Source organism: Eleutherodactylus coqui, chromosome 11 (assembly GCF_035609145.1).
Source record: "Eleutherodactylus coqui strain aEleCoq1 chromosome 11, aEleCoq1.hap1, whole genome shotgun sequence".
Taxonomy (NCBI): Eukaryota; Metazoa; Chordata; class Amphibia; order Anura; family Eleutherodactylidae; genus Eleutherodactylus; species Eleutherodactylus coqui.
The window spans coordinates 105,495,702-105,523,599 of NC_089847.1; the positions used below are offsets into that span (position 1 = coordinate 105,495,702).

A 27,898-nucleotide genomic window follows, 5' to 3' on the forward strand; every position below is an offset into this window, starting at 1 on the left:
ATGTCCTGCATGCAGCTGCTCTGCAACGGACGGTGAAGGTAGGGGACAGCGGCGGCGGGCTAAAAAGCATCACAGCTACATGCTCTGGTGTTCTGTTTGGCAGGCATGCTTACATACAAACACACTTTACTATGCCTTACTATCGGTGGGTGCCTTCTATTTGGGACTTCTTCAAATGTCTTACTATGTCTTACTTTCAGGGGGTGCCTTATTTTTGGGGGGAAACACGGTAGGAAGACAAATTAAAAATAGCACATACAGAATGGGAGGAATTGGGCTAAGCAGCAGCACAAGTGAACACAACTGGTATACTAATAGATCACAGACTGAACATGAGTCAACAATGTGATGTAGTAGCAAAAAAAGCAAGCACAATTCTTGGATGTATTAAGAGAAGCATAGAGTCTAGATCATGTGAGGTAATTATCCCCTCTACTCTTCCTTAGTCAGAGCTCATCTGGAATACTGTGTCCATTTCTAGGCCTCCCGGTTTAAAAAAGACTTAGACAAACAGGAGCAAGTTCAGTATGGAGTTACCAGAATGGTGGACGGTCTACAAACGATGTCCTATGAGGAACGCTTAAAGGATCCAAGAATGTTTAGCTTGCAAAAAAGAAGGCTGAGAGGAGACTTAATAGCTGTCTACAAATATCTGAAGATCTGTCACAGTGTAGAGGGATCAGCCCTATTCTCATTTGTACAAGGAAAGACTGGAAGCCAAGGGATGAAACTGAAAGGGAGGAGACACAAATTAGATATTAGACAGTGAGGGTGATCAATGAGTGGAACAGGTTGCCGCAGGAGGTGGTGAGTTCTCCTTTAATAGAAGTCTTCAAACAGAAGCTGGACAAATATCTGTCTGGGATGATTTAGTGAATGCTGCACTGAGCAGGGGGCTGGACCCAATGACCCTGTAATTCCCTTTCAACTCTACCAATCTGTGATTCTATGTAACACGATAAATGTCAAGTTTAGGTTTGACACATACAGTACATTAAGGACTATTAACCTAAAATCAGAAAATTCCTTTAAATTGTATTAGAACAAAATTACATTAAAAACACGACAATGAATGACTGGTCGTATGTACATGTAAGTTTAATAAATATTTGTACATTTTTGCACCTATGTTCTCATGTACATAAAGCAAAGATAAAGTAATTTACACATATAAATATATCAATGATAAAGACATTAACTTGTAGATATTTCCTGTAGTGCAGTTGTTTCATAACTGCATTATTAACTTTTGCATGTTGTTTACTAGTGATATTATACACATGTAAGTTCACTGTTCGCTACTACCTGTGTTGGCATGACAACAGCAAATCGGAGGTCCATAACCTCCATCTATTAGGCAGAATAGAGAGTGGTTGGTTATCTCTTTCTCTCTGGAGGACTCGGCACATCAATAGGTTTCACTAACAGCCCATTGATTTCAATGAGTACCATGTAATAGTTTGCACCACCTGTGGTGGCAGCGCAGGAAAACTGAACACCTCTGTGCCAAATTTCCCCACAGATTACAGATGATCGTTGGGGGTTTCAACAGCAGGACAACCTATGATCAAATTATTTTCAATGTGACCTTCTAACAAAAAGGGATTTTCTAAGGTAAACAACGCCATTAAAAATGTGCCATTTGTTTTATTACAGCACATGATGGAAGATAAACCACAATATACAGTCCTGCTTTATCATCCATCAAGTACTGTAAACAAATTGTACATTTTTAATCCCCCATGAGCCTCGCTATATGAGAACGTTCAGAATGCGGCTCACAGCCTTGTATAAGTTATGTTGCATGTCATTCGGAATTACACTGACCATCAATAAAACAATCCCGTGCTTGTATAAATACATGAAATACTAGTCTACAGTTGAAATGGTTACATATCAGTATGGATTTTCAGATATATAAAATATGATAGTCAGACTTCACTGTGACAGTAATACCTTACGATATAACATGCATACAAACACAAAAGCAACATAAAACATGAATAATTAATAGTAACAGGATCCTACTGCATTGTGGCTATATCAGTTTTCAAATTATAGAAAGTCATGGCACTTGAGGTCATGAATGATATTCTAGGCTTCATTTCATCATAGAATGATTTCACTTCACTGGCATAAAACAACGTTAACGACATTTATTAGATCTTAATTAAAAAAAGACCCACCAGACGATGTAGTAGTAAAAGGCTTAAAAGCTTCACAAAGGCAGCAAAAGTGACTTGGCGGTCATGTGGGTATATAAATACTGTATGTATCATCCTGGATCACCCACTCTGATAGCATCACCACACATCAACAAGCTTCTCCTTTTTAGGATTGAATGGCTGAAGTAAGTTGGTGTAGTAAAAACAACCCATGTGACTGCTAGATGGTCCCTGAGACTCGAATAAAATATTGTGGTCCTGCAATGGTCTCTTTCTCCATACAAGAACTTGAATGTTTGAAAACAGGGTACTGTTGTGGGAGATTCAGGTGTTTCTCACATCGGCCTATACAAATATGCCTTATATATATATATATATATATATATATATATATATATATATATATATATATTGGTATATCCTCCTCCTTAGTAAATAGCAGCAGCTAAATAGTGAAATTGTTCATATTATACACTAGTATGTATTAGATTTTTGCTTCTACCTCCTACATGCCTTTCTTAGGAGAAAGGCCTAAATTATGATAGGAGAAGCTACTCCCACCCACCTTCGCATTCCTTAAGCTAGACGTTATGTGTATAAGTTTTGCTTTTCCCTGCTTTGGAAATCACGTGTTTTAATAGTAACACACTGCCCTTTTTGTACACTCCTATTTTGTGATGCAATGCTTTGTCTGTAAAAAGTTGTTGTTCTTTTGATAAAGCAGAAGCACATTGACTTTAAAACAAGCACTGCTTCATTGTGAGTTCTTCCCGCGCACGAGTCTCCCTGATAAACAATTTGGAACAGACGGTGAAATTAGAGGAACCCATTTGGTTCCAATATCAGTACAGAGGACAATCTCATCCATTATACAAGGGATGGAAACAGTTGTGGTCATCAACACATCCCAAGCTTTCTTGTCCTGGGAGACAGAAGTGGGGTGATGTTGAACCAGCACTAGGACAGACTCTCATTTCTGCAGTTGGGTCTCTAAATAGTTTTTAAACTTTTTATAAAGTTTTAGTTTATTTCTAGTAGTCATCATTTTAGAAGGATACATTATATTTCATTAGGTTGAAAAAATGAAAAATAATTTTATCCATCTATATGTGAAATAAAAACAGTATTTGTTGGACATGCTGGGGATCAAGAACAGCTGGGGTCAGCTACTTATAGGAGTTGTAGCAGAATCAAATTTTGTCATCTGTTCATAGGATAGGTGATAGAAGTCTGATTGGTGGAGTCTCACTGAACAGACTCAAACTGATCCTGAGAACGAAGGTCCCGTGCCCCCATCTCCTGTTCACCACCCGCATTAAGAAGAGGAGATTAAATGGAGTGGAGGTCTTGTATGCACAGTGTTGCGCTATTCATGTTCACTGCTGGAGATAGCTGAGTGCTTATACTCGACCAGTTCTTCAGGCCCATTGAAATGTTACTGCAGGTGAGTGTAGTGAGCATGTAAGGGGTGAGTGGTGCCTTGCATACCTTCCCCCTTCCCAAATACAGTAATCAGCAGCCTGCACATTAGTCTTGCCTCTTGCCCAGGTGTGGACAGGTAGCAGACAGGTGCTTGCAGGCACCGAATATTCATCGCTGGATAGCACTATATGAGAAACCCCATCGCTAGCCAGTTCCATGACTGAGGTGTGGAGGAGGCTGCAGTGATACTAGCAGAAGACTGGAGAGTATGTAGCCTTGCCCCCCTACCTCTCCCCCCAAGGTCCTATAGTCACTAGCTTTAGCCTCTCTGGTCACATGATGATGACATCACTGAAGTCATCCTGGAACACACTAGGACTACCTCTGTGTACTGGGGTGGTGTGTAAGGGCTAAGCCCTATCCCCAGGTCCTGTAATGGCAGCCATCTTGGCCCATAGCTTTAGTGGTGCCTGAAGGATGTAAGTGGGGCTCGGTCTCATTTCGGTGTGAACACTATAGGACGCTGGTTTAGCCGCAGGCCTTCAATAGTGAGAAATAGTTTATAGTGGTTGGAGAGTTATGTTTATGATCTGCTGGGATGTTTAAGATGTAAGGGTGCAGCGAAACACCTCCAGTATGTAAAGAGATATTGTGACACAGCCAGGGGTAGTTCTGTGAAGTATTGATATAGTTGACATCTATGACATCATGCATCTCGGTAGGAGAGACACATCCCTTACGGGTTTAGTATATTTAAAGCAGTGTTTGCTGATGGCCTACAGCCAGCTGAAGTGGGCAGATGATTTGCTATGGCCTGGATCAAGTCAATGCTCCCAAATGTTCAGTCTTGTTCTGATAGTTATGCTGTATGACGTTAAAGTGTGAAAGGGATGCAAATGGCAAATGTTATTTTATGCTATGCAACGCTTAAGTATTATGTAAAACCCCATTTCCATTCACATTTAGTAAAGGTTTGTAAAAAATGTGTGCTGCTTCCACCTCTGTTCTGTCCCTGCCATGCCATACACACACCAACCACTTGGCAAGCCTACAGGGAGGTGATGAGGGGGTTGTGGGACCGCCATTCTTGGGATCGGTGCAGGTCTTAGTCTGGGCCTCTTACCGATCAGACTTTTATCACTTATGTTATGAATAGGTGATAAAAGTTGATTGTGGTACAACCCCTTTAACTAATATTGAGACACCTCCTTTATGGCTCTTGCAGTTCAATCCACTTATCCACTAATTTACATTTTTTTCAACAATATATTTTCACAGATGCTACAAACAGAGGAGTACCTTGGGGCTCCTGGACCCTAAAGTCCGTAACAGTACCCCCACTTACTGGGGTATATATAATACATAAATCTTCTTATGTGCCAAAGGAGTTTTTTGGCCTCCTTAGGCACCAAGAGCTGGGTACAAGTACTAGGTTTGCACCCACTGTTACTACATGCCTGTCAACACTACTTTAAATTTGTTGCACAACTACTCTGTACTTCCTGGTTGCTGCTGACAAGGACCTCTAACTGCTGAAACCAATCACTGATCACAGCAGTGATCTTTTATACCCAGTGATTGGCTGCAGCAGTCACATGTCCTGGTCAGCAGCAACCAGGAAGTACAGAGTGGTTGTGAAGCAATTTTAAGTAATAGGAAAACCCCTTTAAGTTCCTAAGATAATATTGTTCATTTTATTTTAAGTCTCCCATGAGCTGTATTTTTCAAGCATATGCTATAATATTTTATTAAAAAATTCTGGAACTGGTACGTATGGATAGATAGACCTAAAGGGGTTGTCCAATTGCTGTACAAGTTGCAAGATGCTCACACAGCTGGTTTTGTTATTTTAACAGAGTTCAAAACTTTTCCTTACAAGTGGACAACCCCTTTAAGGGCTTTATTAGGCCCATAGACCAATGTGTAGTAAATTGGATGACTGGAAATGGTATTGTCTCATGTGATCTTTTTGAGACACTAACCTTTCTTTCTGCCATCATTAACCTCAAGTATCATGCCAATCAATATAGAAAAATGTCAGTATTTAGTACATTATGTTTTATGATGATGGCATATTAAAATGAGTCCAAATATAAAAAAAGAGGCAGCCTGCCAACCTCTAAAATTCAGCTTTAGAGACATAAATTAGTTAAGTCACTTGCTTCAAGGAAATTCCTCCGATGAAGAATTTACTGTCCCCTGTCTCATTACAAAGGTAGGACCCAAGGGATTCACAGATAAGATATAATCTCCCTAGTAGAAGGCTTTTTCTGGAGTTTAGCGAGGCCTGAAGTTATCCATTGCAATTGCCTCATGTGGCCCACTGTTGAAAGCAGCATCTTCTAAGGCTGTAGGGTTGTAAAATGAGGAATCTCCATAGCTGACATCATAGGGGCTTACAGGATTCTCCAACCGTAACACTGCAATAAAAAATGTTATTTAACAACTTCAGCATCAAAATGTTTCAGTTTTATGAGAAATATCTGGGAATATACAACTAAAGCATATTACTCATATTTAGAGATGAGCGAGCATACTCGAGCGAGTAGTGCCTTATTCGAGTACCTGCCCGCTCGTCTCTAAAGATTCAGGTGCCGGCGCGGGGGAGCGGTGAGTTGTGGGAGTGAGCAATGGGGGAAGAGGGGGAGAGGGTGAGAGAGAGATCTCCCCCCCTATTCCTCCCCGCTCTCTCCCCCGCTGCTCCCCGCTCCCCACCGGCACCCAAATCTTTAGAGACGAGCAGGCAGGTACTCGAATAAGGCACTACTCGCTCGAGTAGTTTGCCTTAGCGAGTATGCTCGCTCATCTGTACTCATATTAGAGATGTGGATTGATGGCAGGGCATTGTACTGTAGACAACAAGAAGTGAATCTTTTAACAAAAACGTATGGAAAAAAGTTTTGCTTGGATGTGAAATTCCCTACGCACTGCTACATGATTCTCGTACTGGGATCCCCGAATTCTGAAATTTTCAAGGTACAGGGTCATTTAGTTCAGTCCCTCCTTGTCAGTTAAAGGAAAACTATCACCTCCTATAAGTACCATAAACTAAATTATAGTGCTTATAGGATAGATCCGGCTGAGTCTGAGGGTGTAATTTTTATATTTATTGGGCTCCCCGTTCCCATGCTGTTAGCCCAGAAAGTTAGTACGGACAGTCAGTATTACTGTCTTCATTCATTCAATGCATGCACACTTACATAAAGAACAGTGGAGTGTGCAAGTACAGACTGAATGAATAGAGTCATACTGACTGACCGTGTGCCAACATGTCAGAATGATAGTGCAGGAACAGGGAGCTCAGTAAGTATAAAAATTACACCTCTAGACTCAGCGGAATCTAACCTATAAGTCCCATAACTTAAGGCACATTTAGACACAACGATCATCGCTCAAAAGATGTCTTTTGAGCGATAATCACTGTGCCATTCACAGCGCAAGATGATTGCTCAAATGTTGAGCGACCACCTGGCTCTCCGAGCGTAGGATGTAGAAGACAAGCGGGGCCGCTTGTCTTCTGCATCCAGCTGTTCCCCACTCAGAGCGCTCGGCTGTTATAAGGCCGAGCTCTCCAAGTGGAAGATGCAGAAGACAAGCGGAGTGTCTCCACTTGTCTTCTGCATCCAGCTGTTCTCTGCTCAGAGCTGACCGCTCTGTTCTTCATACCCAGCTTGTCATCAGGGAGTGGGATACAGCTGAAACAGTAGTATCAGCTGTATCCCGCTGTGAATCCCTGATAAGGCTCATCATTGCCTTTCGGCATGCTGAAAGACAACGATCAGCAACAGCTTAACAAAAACTGCACGATGTCAGTGCAGTTAGACACAACGATTATCACTTAAAAGACGGCTTTTGAGCCAATTTTGAGCGATAATTGTTGTGTCTAAATGGGCCTTTAGTTTCTGGTGCTTATAGGAGGGGACAGGTTCTCTTTAAGTGCCTCATTGATAGATTCGATAAATAGAAGTGATAATGCTACCTTCTGCATGCATAAAAGTACAATCACGTCAGCAAAAACCACAAAACAAAGCTCCAGAATGACTAGTTATCGTTTTCATCTAAACCAGCCTTGCAGGCTAATACTGGAGTAACTGGTTTACCTAGATTCATTCAAATGAGGTCAACTGAACTTAAAGGGTTTGTCTAGATTCGAAAACTCATTTTCTAATATTATGGCCATGGCCATGGCCAGGACTGCCTCTCCTCCCTTTCCCCTTCTGCTGGTTGTGGCTGTTGACATCCCCTAGGTCTTCTGTACAGCAAACACTTCACACTTCCCCTGTTTGTTTCCACTGCCCATTGGGCCCATGTGCTCAGCCTGCCTCTTTAGGGTAAGCTTGCACACCCAGCTTTCCATTCTCCAGCCTATGTAGACCCTTCCTGAATTAATTAAGGTACTCTACCCCACTGGAGGGTGCCTGTGCAATAGGTTCCTAGTGGATCTGTTATAGTGTATCTGTGTCCTGCTTGATTCTGGTTTTGACCCTTTGCCAGTTTATCCAGATTTCGAGAACTGTGCCCATCCTTACCGTGGCACATTATATTGACTACACTTTGCTTGAACACTGCCTGCCCTGACCTTCTGCTTGATTACCATATTGCATGAAATCCTCCTGCCCTGACTTCAGCCTGTTATACTAACTACATCCTTGCTTGTCCCTTTGGTATTATGCTTCAGTGTTCTTTGCCCCAGCTGCCACTGCACTGAAACTACACCTGGGCAAGTAACCTAGAAGTTCCCTGCAGCTGAGACCAGATCCCTCTAAAAATGGGTTAAGGGGTGAAAACAGGACCTGCTTAGTGCAGCACTCGGGAGTAGCCCATGCCTAAATCAGTTAGGAGCACAGTAGGCCAACACCAATGGCTTTATGCCCTATTAGAAAATGCCAAGTTAATAATAATTTACCCAATGATACCGCTCCATGGAGATTAAATAATTTACCCGGTTGCCACACCGATGATAATTATAGCAGTATTGGTAATATGCCATATTGTCATAAATATGTATACTGTACCTGGATCATTCCTAGACTCTTCATATAATCGTCGATGTGTAAAAGAAGTAGGTTTTTTATTTCCACATATGATGTAAAAGGTCATAGAGACCAGTGCAATTCCTAGGAGGGACCCAATAACTGCACCAAGGATAACTCCAGTACGGCTTCCTGCATCTACAAAAGTTACAAAATGGGGGGGGGAAAGTTTACAAAAATTTCCGTGAGTATTCCAGATTTGTAGAAATAGAAACTTTTCCTTTAAATTCAAAGTGTAATTAATGAATCATTATTTGATTACCAACAATGAGCCTCCAAACTATGTAACCAAAATCTGTCATTGCTTCCCCGAGCAATCATCCAACTGTCAAGTAGATGTCTCATGGAGACAACCCTTGTCCACATGCCCTATTAGCCACTCCCTTAGATGAGACATTTTTGAATAATTGTTTCTATACGTTGCATGCGTAGTGAGAATGAGCAACTTTGAAGTGTTAATAACTATTGAGCAAGACGGATAAATTGGTTGAAGCATACTGGACACATTCGGAATGGAGTGGCCATGTTGCCTTTTTCGCAACGCAAAGACAATTGAACACTTGATATAAAGATCATCCTTGTCATATATCTATACACCATTACCTTTATCACTTCCTGCTGATCCAGAGTGATTGCTGTTTGTGGTTACTAAATGCTCGGTGCTTTGTGTATAGCTTGCAGTTGCTGTCGTTGGCTCACTGGTGGTAGTTGAATTGCTTGTTGGGCTAGATTCTGTCGAATTTGGAATATCTGTTGTATTTACTGTTGGATTGGTATTTGTGTAGGCTGTGGCATTGACAGTAGATTCCGTGCTGGAGATGTGTGAAGTATTGTCGTATTTAGTCACGATAGTTGTATTAGTCATGATGGAGACATTCGTTGTGTTTTCTGGTTTGGCATCAGTGGATGCATTTGAAGAAGGTGTGGTGTTTGTGGTTAAGTTGATGGTAGAGTTATTGGCAGTTGTCGTATTGCTCGTTGAATAGCTTATTGTGCCGTTCCCCACAGATACATTTGCGGGTGTTGCAGTGGTCTGTCCTGAGATAGTGCTCTCTGTCGTCATGCTTGCAGTGGTCATCTCTTCTGAGATACCAATGCTGGTGTTGCTAGATAAAGTGCTGCTTGTGCTGCCTACAGAAGTAGACCCGGTGTATGCGGAGGTTGTGTTGACTTCTTTATTATCAGTGGTTGGTGAGACAGTGGCTCCTGTACTATTTGCACCACCATTGGCTAATTCAGTAGTGGACTCCTGTCCAGTCCCATTTGAAGGTGGTACTGTAGTAACAAAGCTGGTTACTGTGCTACTTGGGCTGGTTTGGCCATGGCATTCAGTCCAGAAGAGAGAAACCAATAATAATAATGCAACTTTTCTAAATGATGAGAACATTGTTTCTTTAGGTCTTCTTGTGAAGCAGGAGTTCGAAAAAACTGTAAAAAACTGTAAAAAGGAGATATATTTTAGTTACATTTTTCGACAATAAATACATTTCTCATTAAAAACAAAATGTATATATATATTCCTATGTAAAACAGATTTCAGGGCCTCTGTTGTAAATATGATCCAAAATGCCAGATAAAATAGTGCAGCAAATTTCTGGGTGGCATGACAAAAACCCAACAGATCCTTTTATAGTCTATGGGGTCCGTTGGGCACTATTCATGTCCAATGAGTGACACTGTGCATGTAAAATGTCTACTCCATTCTATCTCCTTCTCATGGTGGGGAGTGCACTGGATCCACAGTGAGCAGAAGAGGGGAACAGGGGACCCCTGTTCTCAGGCTCATGGGGGTATCAGTGGTGAGACCCCCACTGATCAGACCTTTATCACCTATGCTCTTCACAGGTCTCACCATGCTGGCAACAAAATGCCAGGGTTGGTCAGACCCAATAGTCATACTTCACTTGTCATCTCTGGGGAATGGAAGAGAATTAACGAGCACCGTATCTAAATAGGGATGATATAGCATGAACATGTGCCATGAGCAGGACTCCATTTTAATGGAAACCACTCACTACTATGTAAGCCCCTTTAAATAACTGTAGTTTCTGCTATTCCGTAGGCTGTGTGGTTGGATTGTGTAGTCTGTTATTAAAAATCATCATGACATATGGTGGATTAATAAAGCGGTTGTTTCGCCAGGGCAAAACCCTCCACTTACTCAATTAATTCATATGGACGTCGTAGAGGACGGCTCCAGTTTGGTATCCCCACCTGTATGTTGAAACCCGATGCACCCTTGCTTTATATGAATGGTCATTGATTGAATTCATGTAGTATGTGGAAGGTCTCAGCTAGAGAAGCTGGACGTTGGCTTATTTTTAAACTGGGCTTGTCTTCGTGAGACGACTCCTTCAAGACCAAAACATATTTCCTTCATTAAAAGGTCAATGCATTTATTCATTGCTCTAAAATGGTCAGGCATAGGAATGTCCCTTGGTGACTATTATGAAATCATTTTGATTTATCTAAGCCTTCTTCTAAGTCACCTGAGCACTTAGATATACATACTTGAGCATTTCACAGTGTTTCATCTCACCGCTCCTTCCTGCTGTGACTCATACGAAGTCACCGTTGGTATTACATGAACACACAGCCTTTTTCCGATGCATTCCCTTGTATCATTAACGATTCTTGAACCCTTCCTTTAGTGATTTATTAATGAAGTGCTACCGTATGTATATTTTTAATGATCTCTTATAATTAAGCTCCACATTTAAAGCCAGATTATATATTAGAGAATCAATCAAACAAGAATTATTGAACCTAATGTCAATGTTTGGCAGTAAGCTCTGCTCAGATGAACCAGGCAGTCAAAGAACTTCTCCGCATGTGAATGCACCCTAAGGAGGAACCAAACTTTTGCAAGTTTTGGAGATGCTTTCGTAAAAGTAATAATTCTATGAAATGTTTCTATTTTTCATTCTATTGAACTTCTTTATTGTGTTTTCTACATGGAGATGACTGTCTTACAGTTTTATCTTGTTTGATACCGGTAGTACTAAACATCACAGGCATGCCACACCTAGACAAGATGTAATTACAAAAACCTCAGCATTCTCTAAAACCACAGCAAACTGTCAGATGAAAGCAATGTAATGTGTAAAAGAGAACTAGAATCCATTCTCACATCTAACCAAAGCCATTAAAAAGAAAAACATAGAGACAAATTTGCGAGGGTGGCCGGGGTAATGGCTGGGGATGTCCCTTGCTCTATGAACTTGCAACACATGGCTTAGCCGATATTGGGGAAACTACTGGGAGGCTCGCATCCGCCTGTTTCTAGCTCTGTACTAGCGATGGGGTCATAGTGATTTTTATCTTCTACCATAGGGTGTAGAGTCATTAAATTTTCATGCCCAGTATCAGGCCATACTAGAACAAGTGTGGGCAGATACACCATACTTTCTTCTTGGCAATGGCACCCATCTCAAATGCCGAGAAAAACTTTTGTAGCCAGACATATTGATGTTCATAGAATTTTATTAATACAGAACAGCAAACAACTAGACTGATCAGGTCGCAGACAGTCTCTCAAAATCTCCCAGTGTCTTTACACTTCCATATACTGGGGTAGAGCAAGTTCCGTAACTGGGTATATCAAGTTCTTAGCTGTAAGGCCTAACCAAGGCTTTACAAGGGATCCAATGGTTTGATCATAATAGGTCCACGGGGCTGAGCAGTCCGGGATTATAGCGGACTCCAAAGATGCCGCCAAAGTTTTAGGGAGGATTTTGTCTGTTGGGCTTACTGGTGTCTCTTTTAGTCTGTAGGATGTAGTCACACATTTCTCAAAGCCTCCTGGAGCAACACTCCATGTCCATTTCCTGGCACGCTCAGTGGATGGTCTTTATAATGCAAGGCAGGACAGGTCCTCCATAGCAAGACGTGCGCTGCGTAACCACTATTCACTGTGGAAACACCCTCTTTTTTAAAATTAAAAGCGCCCCTGAAAATTAGCTGATCAGAGAGGTACACTAGGGCTTATATACTTAGATCAGTCTTCACACACCAGTCTAAGTAGACTCTGCATCAAGCTTCATTGAATGAATGAATGGCTATGATTGGGTCATCGAGTCCTGGTTGGTGAGCCAGCGCTCGAGGAACCAATCAGAGAAATTTCTTGCTGGAGGCGGAGTTTTCAATCCCAGCAATTACTAGCAAGAGATCTTCTGTTGGCGCTGACTGCATGGAAGCCTACCCAATGCTCCGGAGAGCAGCAGGAGGGACCAGGACAGCACATACTAGGTGAGTATCGCTTTTTTTTAGGTAGTGTAGCTGGAGCTTGCATTTAGTGCTGTCAAAAATGCGGTACCAAGCTGTCCAGCAGCGCTGAAAATACTGCCCATTTATTTCAATGGCCGTCGCACAGTGTTTAAAAATGCTCAAGCGCCCAAAAATAGAACAGCGATTCAAAAATGTTGCATTTTAACACTTGTCAGAGAAGCCCCATTGAAATGAATGGCAGAGTTGTACAGCCTTTAGCGCAGCTCTGAAAACGCAGCGTTAATCGCTGAAAAAACGCTTGTGTGAGGGAGACCTTACAGTAACTCAGAATTCCCTAATGCGGTATATGAAAGTAGGTTTTCTAAATAGCATGACCCTTTTAGGTCTCATGTCCACGAGGAAAATCAGGCCTGCTACGAATTCTACATGGAGAATCCGCAGCGGGTCCCTCCTTTCCCGCGGACATGAGGACATGAGGGCTGAAAATAAGAATAAACTCACCTGCAGCGGGCCGTGCGTGTCTTCCCTTCTTCGCGGCCGGATCTTCTTTCTTCAGCCAGGCGGATGTGCTTGGCACGTCGACTGCGTGCCGCGCGTATGCGCCGGGCACATCCGCCGGCCCGAAGAAAGAAGATCCTGTCGTGAAGAAAGGAAGATCTGCATCACCCAAAGCAGGTGAGTTTAATTCAGGCGCGGGTCTCCGGACGGCTTCCATAGGCTTCAATAGAAGCCTGCGGGAGCCGTCCCCGCGGGAGACCTGCACCTAAATGGAGCATGTCCATTTTTTTTCATGCTCCAGAATTTTTTTAATTCACTTTTATTGACCGTCCGTGGGTATTTATCTACCTGCGGGTGGTCAATGCATCCCTATGGGGTGCGGATCCGCGTGCGGGTGATCCGCTGTAGTTTTTAATTGTTCTTTTGCCCGTGGACATGAGGCCTTTAAGGTAGATTTTTTGCACAGGTTTTCATGCATGTAGCGTCCAGTGTCACCTATCTAGCCCCGTGGATTCTTGTCTTGTAGTCTACAGCTCATAAAGAGCTCGTCAAGAGGATTAGAAAGAGGTTTTGTGCCTCTCATTATCTCTAGCTTATAGAATAATTCACAATTGGCGTAGATTTACTCCCACAAGATGAAATTAGAACACTCGATAGCTTAAGGGCTGAATGAGTCTTTTCATTCCAAGTCATTATTACATGTCGCTGTCTTCTGCAGGTATACATTACCAAGATGTGATTTATATTCGAGAGCTGCCTTCAGAAAGTCATTCTGTAACATGCTGACTCTCCTTATACGAGGAATACAATGTTAGCATTACTTTATAGTAGATTATGGTCATAGGATTGCAGGTCGTAAAAATGCCTTTATGATTCGCTTTCCTTGATAGCAGCATAATAACTCTTAAAGAGCTTCATGTAAAATAATTTTATAGGGATAATTACTACTTTTTACACATTAAAAATAAACTTAGTGTGACCTACAGTATTTACTTGGCAGGCATTTCACACACTGGTCTAAGTAAGGTCTCATGCCCACGTCTACCTCTGGATTCCGCAGGAATAACCTTCCATAGTATGGTATGGAAAAACGATTCTTCATGTACATGAGCGGAAACCAGTTGCGGTTTCCACTTGCAGAAGAAAAATCGCAACATGACGCATTTCACTGCGGTTCACGCAAAGACGGGTTCTATTGAGGTCAATAGAAGCTGTCCGACTCATAGCTCGTCCGCAGCTGACAATGTGGATGGGCTGGGGATTCCTTGGGAACAACAGGAGATTTAAAAAAAACTGTACTGTACATGTGTGTCGGTGCGACGGTTGGCACGTCTGCACACGTCCACAGTACAGAAAAACATGGACACGGACAGGTACGTAGGGTCGCCGGCTGCGGGCACAGGCGGATTTTGTGTGGGATTCCCCATGCGGAATCCGCGTGTGCCGTGGGCATGAGGCCTAAAGGTGGTTTCACATCTGTGCTTGGGGGTTCCAGTTTTCTGCTCCGTTCATGGAGCAGGAAAGGGGAATCCCCAGGCCAAAAGGGTCAGTTTTATGACAGAACCGAACACTGCCGAATGGACCTCATTGACTATAATGCAGTCCATTCAGTTTCCACTTAGCTGCCCGGCATTGTACTGGGAAAAAAAGTGCTGCATACAGCGCCTTTTTACAGTATTTTGTGCCACATCTGCGATGGAACGTCTGACTGGAGGTTCCGACGCAGATGTGAGACCACCCTAAACATTGTTCTTGGCTATAAGCATCACATATATTAGGAGGTGCAAGCCTCTACATACATTTGTCTCATCTGGTAGGACTTCTGGGCACCAGATGACAACCAACGTCAGCTGCGAGCTGGTGTAGGTTTTCGGCTAGAATTTCTGTTGTAGATTTTAACAAATATGATGGGCCGCACATGATCCTGCTACATAAAGTTGGGCCTCACTCACTTTTGGAAAATGTGGCAGGCATGGCATAAATGCCCAAAAAGTTGCAGTTTTGGTACCACTGTGTACAATGAATGATCATTTACCAAAATTTGCGTTTTTTTTCTATTATGACCTAAGTGGTACCATCAAAAATAGGTCTTGTTGTCCTGTTCTGCACAACATCACTGGCGAGATCAGGGAGATACTATAAGTATTAGTTTCTCTATTATTTCCCAAAAAGTTTACATGCTGTTGTTTCTAGTTAACATACTTTTTTACCTTTAAAGCCGCTCCCAAAAATAAGATAGCGTTGCTATGTAGTCATACACTGCATTCATAACTGAACTAAGTTTCCAAACCACTAACTGCATTCATAACCACTAACACTCCTTTATGACCTTCATTAGCAAATCTTTATTAATTGTCTGGCACTATTTATCCTTTGCATTGATTACATTTGGTAAGATTGCAATGCAAGGAATGGAAAAGATCAGGAAAATCAAGGATATTGGCATTGCAACAAAAACCAGACTAGGCAATGCAATTGTCTTTCCCATAACAACGTATGGCTGCGAAAGTTGGACGCTCAGGAAAACAGACAGAAGGAAAATTGGTGCGTGAGAACTCTGGTGCCGGAGGAGAATGCTACGGATACCTTGGACTGCCATGACAACAAGCAAGGTAGTGTTAGATTGCGTCAAACTGAAAATATCACTAGAGGGCAAAATCAACAGCGACACTCTTTTTTTTGACCATGTGATGCGCGCTAACTCACTGGAAACAGCTGATGCTTGGCAAAGTCAGTGGAAAGAGAATATCAGGACAAGGAAGAACAAGATGGCTAGATACAAGCAAGTCCACCACCAACATGTCAATGACGAAACTGAAAGACAGGAATAGGTGGGGAATAGAGATGAGCGAATATACTCGTTTCGAGTAATTACCCGATCGAGCACCGTGATTTTCGAGTACTTCCGTACTCGAGTGAAAAGATTTGGGGGGAGGCGTGGCGGAGCTGGGGATAGCAGCGGGGAACAGGGGGGAGCCCTCTCTCTCTCCCTCTCCCCCCGACTCCCCGGTGCAACCCCCCACTCACCCACGGCGCCCCCCGAATCTTTTCACCCAAGTACAGAAGTACTCGAAAATCGCTGCGCTCGGGCGAAAAAGGGGCGTGGCCGAGTAAGTTCGCTCATCTCTAGTGGGGAACATTGATGCATGGAGTGACTGAAGGTCAGATGCAACTTAACAGATAATTCAATCATTTATCCTTTAGGAATGGGAAGTTGTCCCTGTGTCACCTGGCTTTATGTGATCAGAGATGTCAGTATTTTTCATATTTCTTAAGAAAATCATCCAACACTCTCTGCTCCTTGAGCCATATGCATATTTTTGGGAGGGACAAAATATGGCTATACATGGTATAATGGAAATAATACAATAGTAATGGCGCAGCAGGGGAAACGTAGCATTGCATGGTGGCCATTCAAATGATGGCCAGGGCTACCAGAGTGAGAGCTGACACCCCTCCTTTCTTCCACTTTACAATCGCTCCTTCATAATATCTATATACGTACCTGTCATATCCGATACCACAAATCTGTATAATCGAAGGTGACAAGGATGTCTGAGCACAGGCTTAATGAGCACTAATAACACAGAACTCACTAACACAGCATATGGCCAGCAGAACACAAGGACTAACCTGTATACAGATAACCAGGATAAATGCTATCAGATGTAGAAGGCTTAATGGACTAGTAACTGTAGCATTCAAATATACCAGGACTGACCCCTCAAGCAGAGCACCCAACCCAAAAAGGGCAACCCCACTCTGGGTCTAAGATGGACTGACAACTCTGATCACCCAACCCCAACCTACTCAATATTGAAGTTCAAGCCATGGAGCATAACACAGGACCAGGACTACTGAGCACTAATAACACAGAACTCAGTGACACAGCATGTGGCCAGTAGACATAATGTATAACTGGCAACCCTTGTATTAAGGGGCCAATTTAAATACATTTACATGTAAACTGATTGACTCTGCTGAAAGACAACCTAGCCAGCCTATCAGCGCTGGCACAAATGGGAGATGTTACTCCCCTGGCATCCAGCACAGAATGACGTTGCATGGCTCCAGGGCTGCCGTGCTGATATCACCCCGGACCCATCACAAAACTCGGAACAGACCATATGGAAACATTTTGTCTTAAATAAACCCTTTAAAGGATTTTCCCATCTCATAAAGTGCTGGTAAATGCCTACTATTGGAATTGGCTGCAGCTCCAAATGTACGACTTTGATTCAATACCAGGTAAAATGTGTCTTTATTGCACAAGCTACTCAAACTAATAGTCAACAATGCCAATTTGTTTTTAGAAATACACTTTTGCGGCACAAAAACTTAAAGGCGTATTCCAGAGACCGAAAGCTTCTTCATGTTTTCACACATATGCTGGATGGTCACTGGGTTCAGGTTGGTCTCCAAGGACATGGAGCGAATGTCGCCTAGGTACACCGCTGCTCCATTCATTTCAATGAGGGTGCTGGAGATTACGAAACGCTTTGGTCTCTGCTTCACACTCAGCAATCTCTGGTGCTGTCATTGAAATAAAACCTGCATGACCTCTAATCTGTTCCGTTGGAGACCAACTGGAGCCTAATTCTCAGGATCAGTGGGGGTGTGAGCGGTTGGGCCCCCACCGATCTACCAGTTTTCACCCATGCAGCAGATGGGTGAAAACATGAAAAGACTTCCAGTTTCCAGAATACCCCTTAAAGTACAAAGTTTCTTAAAAAGGGTTTCCAGAACTTCAGAGATTTTCTTTGTTGATGCCCTATACTCAAGGTAGGTCATCATTAGGATCCCTGGCAGTCAGCAAATTCCCAGTGGTGCTGTTGGTACACGCAGAATGGGAAGCAGATCGTACAGTCTGTATTACACCAGCCTGGTTTGGTAGTATAGCTAAAGACCCTACTGGATTCAATGGGATCTGTACCTGCACTACCAAACAGGGCCACTGCAGGACAGACAGCAAAATCTACTACGTTGTCTGCTCTCCGGGGATCAGCTGATTGCCAGGGATGGTGTTGGTGACATCCTTGAAGGGCACCATGCTTACGCCCAGCATCAGCATAACATTCCCAACCTAATATGGCTGATTACAGAGAATAGTAGGTTGCACTCATCTGCATAGTAAATATAAGTAAGACAGACTATACATAGTGTCCTTTTAAGTCCTTCATAACTAACCGTAGCATAATCTGTAAGTGCTGCCACTTTGTTGAGCTAAGATTGTGCACTGAAGGAGAGAATGTATCTTGGCACCTTTACCTTGGGCTCTTAACCTTCTTATATCACCACTTCTGTATGCACTGAGGAAGGAGAACATTCTTTACTGTTAACTCTTTTCTGCACATCATTCAATTTATTTAAATTGGGAAATAGTAAGAAATGGCTCCCAGAGTTATCTTGAGCTCCCTACAATACATTCCTATTGACATGACATAAAGGGAATCTGTCAGCTGGAACATACTGCCCAGACTGCAGCCATGATGTTATAGAGCGGCAGGAGCTGAGCAGATTGATATATAGCTTTATGGGGAAAGATTCAGTAGAACTTTTATTTCTCTTATTTACTTCCCTACTCATTGTGAGCTGAAGAGTCCAATGGGCGGGGCTATTATTTATCGACAGCCTTGCATATATGTACTCTCTTATACAGATAACTATCAATCACTGACGGGACCATGTATTCTAAGACAATGCAAACTTAGACTGGACAGTCTTAAGGCAGCTTTCCAGGATTTCCACTATCCTTAGGATAGGTCATCAATAACTGATCAGCTGGGGTCTGCTGCTCATGATCCTAACCGATCAGTTTTTTTGCGTCCACTGTCACCGGCAAAACACAGGGTATAGGAGCTCCAGACTCTATGTAGTGGCTGGCACTGGCAATTGCAGGTGCAGTTGTCATTAATTTTAATGAGAGCTACACCTGCAATTACCAGCATCAGCTTCTGCTCCGTATCCTATATATTTGGCTGGTGATAGGGGGCACCGAAAGAGATGATTGGCCAGGGTCCCGAATAGTGGACCCCAGCCGATCAACTATTGATGACCTATCTTGAGGATAGGTCATCAATAAAAAAAAATGCCTGGAAAACTCCTTTAAGATGGCACCACATTTAACACAGTAACTGTCAATGATAAATCTGTCAAATTGTAAGACTGTCTGCCTAACTTTATACCCTCTATTAGTTGGCTTAGCGTACAACAAAAGCTGTACCATTTTTGGGTGCTTTTTTTAATTGCACAGTGTTGTATTATGCCATGCCCTCTTTTCTACAAAGGAATATCCTTTTGTCAGACGCAGCAAAAAAATGTCTGAAGCACATAGTAAATGTGGTGCAAAACTTGTTCACAACTTTTCTGGCACAATTTGCACCAAAAAACTGTTGAATTTTCAATAGTAAATCTGCCTCAATCTCTCTCATTCTGGAGGACTTAACATGTCCTTGATTAAGATTTTGTTATCCATAGAAACTGTGTAATTCTTCACTTCACCTGTGGTGGTGCTGCAGGGAAATTGAATACTAACTAAAGGGTTCCCTCGCAGATTATAAATGATTACTTGAGATACCACAAGCCAAACACCCTGTGATTAATTTATTGTTGAAAGACCCTTCTAGCGTAGAATTTGCCCAAAATTTCTTATTTTGTTACTACGTGGTTAGGGCATGTTTACATGAAATTTCCCCTAAATCTGTGTGATGACTGTGTGAAATCTATATATATCGAATGGCAATCCTTGTCGGAATTCACACAATGCAAACTTAAAATGCACATTGCAGAAAAAAAAAACTTATTGATTCCACTTCTGCACAGAATCTGCGTTGGGTAGCCACACTTGGATTAACCCCATTGACTCTAATCTGAGTATGGATGCTCATCGGTGCTTGCTGCAAGTCTGCAGCAGTAGTTCAACCACTTCAAATATAAACTCCACTTGAGCATATTTTGGTACATGTGCCCGACATTGCTATCTTTATTATGATAGTTTTGCACAAAGCAACTATTGAATCAATCCACTTATAAAATCCGTGGAATTTACTTTCCCCACTATCGCCCTATAGGTCTATGAGCACAATACAGGCTGCCATTCATACCTTCCCGTATTAGGTTTACAAAAAAACTGGTACGGTGCTTAAAAAGAGCCCATGTCTGTTGGATATCATTGGAGATTTGCATTCATTGAAGCCTAAAGGGGTGTTCTGGGACTTTCACTGTTGTTGATCTATCCTTGGGATAGATCCTAGATCCTAGGTCATCAATAGCTGATTGGGTGGAGTCCGCTGTTCAGATTTCCCGCCGATCAGCTGATCATCCAGCCCGCTGTTATCGGACCGGACGTTGTCATTGGTGGTCTGGGCTAAAAGTGTAATAACTGGCTTAGCTCCCATTAAAATCAATGGGAGCGATGCCTCCAATTACACGTTTGGCTGCTCATTGCAGTCAGAGCCAGAAGTATAAAAGGTGGCATCACTCCCATTGGACGATCAGCTGAAAAGCAGTGATCCTGAGTGATGGACCCCTGCTGATCAACTATTGATGACCTACCCCTTTAATCGACTATTCTGACCATATTCTATGGATATGTCCCAAACGCCTCATAGGTGAGGGATCACAAAACCAGCACAGAATCAAGTAAAGTGACCTATAGTGACTGAGAAAGTGTTAGTCTGACCAGGACATATTTATCTCCTAAAAGGACAAATATACACCACAATATAAACACAGCTTACACAAAAATGTATAAGAAACAAGGCAGATAGGGAAATGCAAAACGGGGGAGATAAGGAAACTAACACTAAATCCTGAGATGTGGAAAGACCCTACTTAATAGTGCTGCTGCAACTCCACATCTGAAACCTGGGGCAACCTTGACTTTCCCTAGATGGTGACAGAGGCGAGTGGCAAGAATAGATGGAACTGACTCAATATAAAACCACAAAAGTACAGGGTTTAAGATGTAAAGACAGCCCAGATAACAGAATTAATAACCAGCAGACTATCTTAACAGGAGTCTAGGACAAGAAGCCGTTAACAGGATCAGAAACACCTTCAGACTGAGAGTATAATCGGTGTCCTTCATGAGGAGGAGCCAGACTAAATATACACAAACTAAAGCTGATTCACTCACTGGGATGCTCACCTCCCAGCCAACCAAACAGTCCACACACTTGCAGAGAAGGTTCTCCATCGGTGTCCAACACAGAAGTGACTGGGAGCATGTACTGACATGAGAACCACGTGGACCTAGGCTGACAATGTGACGTCACCCTGGACCTGATCCTCAGTTGTGGCCAGTGAGCCTTGACAGAAGAAAGTAGATAAAGGTGAGAGAGGGCCAGTCAATGCCCTACTTTCCCCATCAAAGAGGTTGTCCAGTGTAGAGTTGTTTAAACCTGCATAAGCAGTTCCGATTTTCCTGCTCTATTCGGGGAGCAGGAAAGGGGAATCCCCATGGCCAAACATCTCTATCTAAGGACGTAACCGAACAGTGCTGCACGGACCCCATTGACTCTAATGGGGTCCGTTCACTTTCCTCTCAGCTACCCGTCTTTCGGCCGAACAAAAAATTGCTGCTTGCTGTGCTTTTTCTTCCAGCATTTTGTGCTGGATCTATGAAAGAACCTCCAACTGGAGGTTCCAACGTAGATGTGAAACCACCCTTAGAAAACCCATTTTCATATTCCCTACTAGGAAATTCTGAGTTGAATGGGTATTCCCATTCTATAAAGTGATGGTACATCACTAGGATATGCCATCACTTTATGATCGGTGGTGGTCCAACGCCAATCCTGAGACTGAAGGGTGAAGGTAGCAATAAAACCAGTGCATTTTTAGCAAACATTTTTCATTCATACCTTCCAGATCCCTCTATACATTAGTACATTTTCTTAAGAACACATTGCCAAACTGTGTTGCAATCATTATTTCAAGCCCTGCCGCCCGCAGAACATACTTCATATCAAAGCAAAGTGTGATGGAAGTGATTCAAAGCCACAAGCCACTTAATTCAGTTTCATTCCAGCTAATGACTTCCATCGTAAACCCAGTGATCGAGACTTGAGCCGTGTGTCTCTTAAATAAATGCAACATTGAAATGAACTAAGATGCAACTACTTTCAAAAGCAATATTTCAATACAGGTAGAGCAGAGTTGGCAGAGTTGGTTAAGTTTGCCATTACTGCATATATATACCTACTACATCCCATGTTATAATGTGACATAAAATATTCAACTTTGCTACAGTTTTCCAATTCATTCTATAAATCTGTTACCTTAAAGTCCAGCAGTCCCCGGTAGGTGTATAGCTGTGTATGGGAAGCAGGTGAATGACACCAAGAAGCCGCAGGAATTGAACATGATGTTAAAAGATAGTTAGGCGGGGCTACAATGTGTGCAATACAGTGAGCACCGGAGAACCAGACCGACCTGATCCTCCAAGTATTCAGATGTAATCTTACACATGACTTACCTTGCCAACTCAAGATTGCAGACGTCACATTAATAAAGTTGGTAGAAACTATTTTACGTAACCCGGGATATGTAAATAGCAAATGCAAGGCACTAAGTTAGAAAAGTTGCCTATAAAGTTCTGGTTTGGGCTAGAACACACAGAGAAATCCCTTCACTTTAGCTGCAGTGAGAAGCAACTGGAAATACTGGTTGTTGCTGTAAGCTGCAGTGAATGGGCAGAAACTCTTTGGGTGACTGATGGGGAAGCATTGATTTCAGGGACTTTTGTTCTGTTTTTTTATGTGTAAGGTACTATAATTTAGCATTCGGCTCGTGTCATTTTGCAGCCAAGTGGAATGGAGGGATTATGGAAGGGAACGTTTTCTTACCTTATTTTCTCAATTGGATGGTGTCGAAAAAATATTGTCCAGGACTAGAAAAATTGCTAATTTTCCCCAAACAGTGTTATTCTTATGTTTGCAATATGTCTGTTATTCCAGCTGATCCCCGTTTAGGACTAGGCTGCAGTACAAGGCATGGCCTATGGACAAGAGTGGCACTGTTGCTGGCAAAAAGAAAGCTGATCGTCTTCTCTAATCATAGGCAACCTCTTTTTGGACACATTCACATGGGATGCAATATTCCGCAAAATGCTGTAGAATATTCTGCTGGTGTCATATGGGCCTTTTTTGTGCATGCGAATTTTGCATGCGCGAATCACAGAGAATAGGGCCATTGAAAAAAATAGAACCCAAAGAGAAAAACGCAGCATGCTCTGTTTTCCTGCACATTTGCGCACCAGAGACCCCACTGATGTGAATGGGGATGTGCAAATGAACACAAAGTAGGAGATGCGTGGAACACTGCATAATTGCATAGAAAAAGAACATATCTGGAACTCAGTAGACTAATTAGCCATTTCAATCGATGCACTTCTTTTTCCCTGCACGCAAATGAACATACCCTTGCACGAGGAAAAAGTACAGTAAAATAAGCCGATGGGCGCGCAAAATATGTTTACGCTCGTGTGATGCCGAAACTAATTATTCATCTAAATTTGCATGTTACATGAGCTTATTCTGGTGCGTATTTTTCTGCATGGTGCAATATTCTGTTCTTAACTCCAAGCATCATGGCGCCCAGGATGTGAACATTGACGCCAGGAGAAAGAGCGGTCACGCTGCAGCCTCTGATTGGTTGCAGCAGTCACCTGACTTTCATTGACGTCATCTTTCACAACAGTCACTGGGCAGATGGCGGGAAAACCTGCGTCTGAGGACAGGTGAGTACAACTCTATTTGTTATTTTATGCCAGTTCGACCTATTGCTGAAATGTTGTCTGATAACTGGATAACCCCTTAGTTATCACCACCCTGTATATTAAAGTGTTTATTATGCTGGATAATGTAAGTTGTGGTGGTATCAAAGTGATTAGTATCCTATAACTATGTAAGAAGCCAGTTGTCTTGTTGGCAAAGAGGGGGACACCAAGATGCTGCGGCAAGTGACAGAGTGTTGTGTCTCCCATGTGTCACTGGGGAGTCTCATATATTGAGGGTCCTGTTCCCATCTTCATGGTTGGGTCATAGTTAGTGATGAGCAATTATTGGAATTGGTGCGTCTTCAATGAATGGGACTCACTGATAAGCACTTTTGTGTTGGAGTATTAGGTTCAAAAAATCATCAAAGACAACATCTGCATGATCTTTGAAGACCTCCATCAGGGGCGTAACTATAGAGGATGCAGGGGATGCGGTTGCACCCGGGCCCAGGAGCCTTGGGGGGCCCATAAGGCCTCTCTTCTCCATATAGGAAGCCCAGTACTATGAATAAAGCATTATAGTTGGGGGCCCCGCTCCAGGTTTTGCATTGGGGCCCAGGAGCTTCAAGTTATGCCTCTGACTTCCATACATGTTTCCCTTGGTTAGATTTGAACCTAGAACTCCAGCACTACAAGGCAAGCTGTGCTAACAAATGAGCAACCACACTTGTTCTTTCATCTCCAGAGAAGGTGAAGAGGGAGGAGAAAAAACACACAGAGAAATTACAAACTTCATACATATGTTGCCCTTAATCAGATTTGGACCTAGAACTCCAGCACTGCAAGGCAGAAATGCTAACAACTGATCCGCCATGCTTTTTGTTCCTTTTTTTGCTCTAGACAAAAAAAAACAGAAAGAGAATATACAAAATCCATGCAGGTGTTGTCCTTGATCAAATTTGAACCCAGGACTCAAGCACTGCAGTGCAAGAGTGCTAATAACTGGGCCACCATGCTTGTTCTTCTGTCTTCCTCTTTCTTTTTCTTCCTCCTCCTTCCCAAGAGGACCAGGAGAAGAGGAAAGGGAAGGAGAAGAAAAAAATAATGAGACTAAGAAGACCTTCTCTTTCTTCTTCTTGTTTCTCTTCTTCTTCCTCCTCTTCACGTGGGGAAAATCTGCAGCGTTATCCCGCAGCTATTAGGTGCTATTGAACCTAATAGCTCAATGTTCACGCTGCAGAATTCTACCGCGGAATTCCGCAGTGTGAAAGAAAGCGCGGCATGCTCTAATTGCCACGGGAAAACGCGTGAGCGGCTTCTAATGTAGTGAGCACAGCGGAAGTATTGCATGATTACACGCCACCACCCACTGCCGGCGTGCCATGCTCTGTACTGTGCATGCACGCTGGCTCGCTAGATGGGATCAGATCCGGAGAGGTGAGTATGGGGTCTTTGGGGGGCGCCGCGTCGGACTCCACTGCGCTATTCCGCTGGCGGAGTCCAACGCGGCTGTGGGCATGAGACCTTATTGACTAGCACTGTTGCTTTTTAATGCTGGGGTCTAGGTTTCCTTCTGATTATGGACAACCTCTGTATGGATTCTTCTTCTTCTCCTCCTTCTCCTTCTTCTTCTTCTGAGGAGTCCTGGAGTCCTATGTTCAAATTTGACCAAGGGCGACATTTGTATGCGGTATTTATGTTCTGTTTGTGTTTATTATTCTTCTGTAGAGAGAAAAAAAATACATGTATAGTAGCTCAGTTAGTAGCGCTGCTGCCTTGCAGTACTGGAGTTCGAGGTTCAAATTTGACCAAGGATAACGTTTGGATGGGGTTTTTCATAATCGATGTAGGTATTGTCCTTAATGAGATTTGAACATAGGGCCCCAGCACTGCAAGGCAACAATGCTAAGCATTAAGCCAAAAATCAGATTGACCTGATCTGATTTTATCACCTGGCCAATCACGACGAGCGACACTAGTTATGGTGAGTGACGCACTAAGGAGCAGTGGAAGGTGTGACACTATGGATTACAGGAGAGTTCTGTGGGTTGCGCTTTGGGAACCAGTCCAGATACAGATAGTGCACAAAAAGAGGTGCAGAGAGTGACCCAGGTGTAAATAAAGGATATTCATTGTATCATGAAAAGTCCTGCAACTTTTTAATATACTTTGAGCACCTTAATTTTTAAGATTTGTGCTTTGCTGTCGGGAAATAGGAGGAGTCTTGTTTACATTCAGATTCTAAAAGTGTTTCCTGATCATGTCCTAAGACTATACTTCAATGGGACTCAGTTGCAATTGTTAAAACAATCTACAGACAAGAGTTGTGCTGTCTCCTTTCAAATAAAAAAATAAATCGTATAGCGCCAACCTATTCCGTAGTGCTTTCGGGTAATTTATTTACTACCCCCCAGCAAGCTGGGTTCTTATTTTACCGACCTTGAAGGAATGGAAGGCTGAGTCAACCTTGAGCCGGCTACCTGAACCATTCAGGGATTTAATTTACAACCTTCAGGTCAGGAGCAAGAGCTTAGGACTGCATTTCTGCTACCTTAACACTCTGCGCCACCCAAATAGCCTTTTTAAATATTAATGTTCCCTTTAAAGGGGTTTTCCCAGAGGGTGTAACTATAGTGGGTCTAGAAGATGCCACTGCACCTTGACTTTGCAGCTGAAGGGAAAAAAGTGACTGTAGGTGCAATCCCTTCTTTTAAAGAGGCATGAGACATGTTTCTAAGCTTGACTCTGTTTTTATTAAGAATTAGTCCAGCATATAATAATGGACGCGTTTCGGGGACATTGCGCCCCTCCCTGAGTATTTTAGCTGGGGACACACATCCAGCATTGATGTGTTCTGTTTGCTTATTCATCTTCTAGTGCTGTGCTTGTTCACGGGATCCACAGGTGAGCAGCTCCATCATAGACCCCACCAGCTAACACTTCTGGCAGAACTATGGGTTTCAACACATTTCTACATAGGAAATGTACGATTACATGAATGGGCGACCATGCACTATGTTGTCACACATAGACCTCCAGAGCGGAAGCCACTCTGCAGCGCTTGGGTTAATAGTGTGAGATTCTGAAAGGGACTCTCTGTGAAGAGTTTATGTTGAAATAGGCTACTTATCGGAATTTATTATTTAGTGTGTGAATATATCACATTTATAAATATATTTTATATGGGAAAAGTAGCAGGTTTCTCATCTTCCATCTTCACGTAATTCCTTTCTGTGAATACTCAGAACCTTACTGTTACATTCATGCAGGGCGCAAGGAAAGTGACCCTCTTGGACGTCACCAAGACATGAAACCTCGACTTGATTAATGTCTGCAGTGGACCAACATATACATGAATTAAGACACTAACAATTGAGAAACACCAATATAGGAGTAGGAATGCTCTTCCTAACCAACGTCAACTTGGCTAACTCTGCTTTAAAAGCAAGGTGATCATCCCGATAGAGACAACTCTCAAACCTAGGGGACCTAGCCTGTCCCTAGTTGAATGATAGGGAAGGATACATAGCACCCATATTGAGGCAAGTTCAGAATAAACACACATGGCTGATTAAATGGCTGGGGCAAACACTTCCCTGTGCCAATCACTCCATACACTACAGAAGATATTGTAGCAGGGAAGAGAAGAAGGGAATGTTAAACACTGAGGGATTCCTGACAGACAACACCTAAGGGACCTTCTGCAGTAACAGGAAACACTGAGGAATTCCTGACAAATGACCCCCCAAGGGAACTTTCACAGTGGCAGGAAAGAGACACTCATTGGTGCAGAGCTCCAAATGACAGGGGGAATGTGAGGCGGGTCTGATTTC

General features: G+C 42.8%; 2 protein-coding genes across 2 annotated transcripts in view; one reads left to right on the plus strand and one right to left on the minus strand.

Annotated features, from left to right (window-relative positions):
• The window catches only part of ANO3 (anoctamin 3), a 140,534-nt gene that overhangs the window by 80,983 nt on the left and 31,653 nt on the right, over nucleotides 1-27,898 (plus strand). The window lies entirely within an intron of this gene.
• MUC15 (mucin 15, cell surface associated) lies at nucleotides 1,076-22,739 on the minus strand. The gene is made up of 4 exons (XM_066583216.1): nucleotides 22,627-22,739; nucleotides 9,224-10,058; nucleotides 8,603-8,758; nucleotides 1,076-6,007 (listed from the first exon to the last, which is right to left on the minus strand). Exons 2-4 carry the CDS (start codon nucleotides 10,005-10,007, stop codon nucleotides 5,865-5,867), a joined length of 1,083 nt encoding a protein of 360 aa, XP_066439313.1. The 5' UTR covers nucleotides 10,008-10,058; nucleotides 22,627-22,739; the 3' UTR covers nucleotides 1,076-5,864.

Coding starts and splice junctions, on each gene's coding strand:
- MUC15 (XM_066583216.1), bottom strand. CDS start 10,007: ATGTTCTCATCATTTAGAAAAGTTGCATTATTATTATTGGTTTCTCTC. Junction 8,759..9,223: donor ATCAGCAGGAAGTGATAAAG/GTAATGGTGTAT, acceptor TAACTTTTGTAG/ATGCAGGAAGCCGTACTGGA. Junction 6,008..8,602: donor AGAGTCTAGGAATGATCCAG/GTACAGTATACA, acceptor TTTTTATTGCAG/TGTTACGGTTGGAGAATCCT.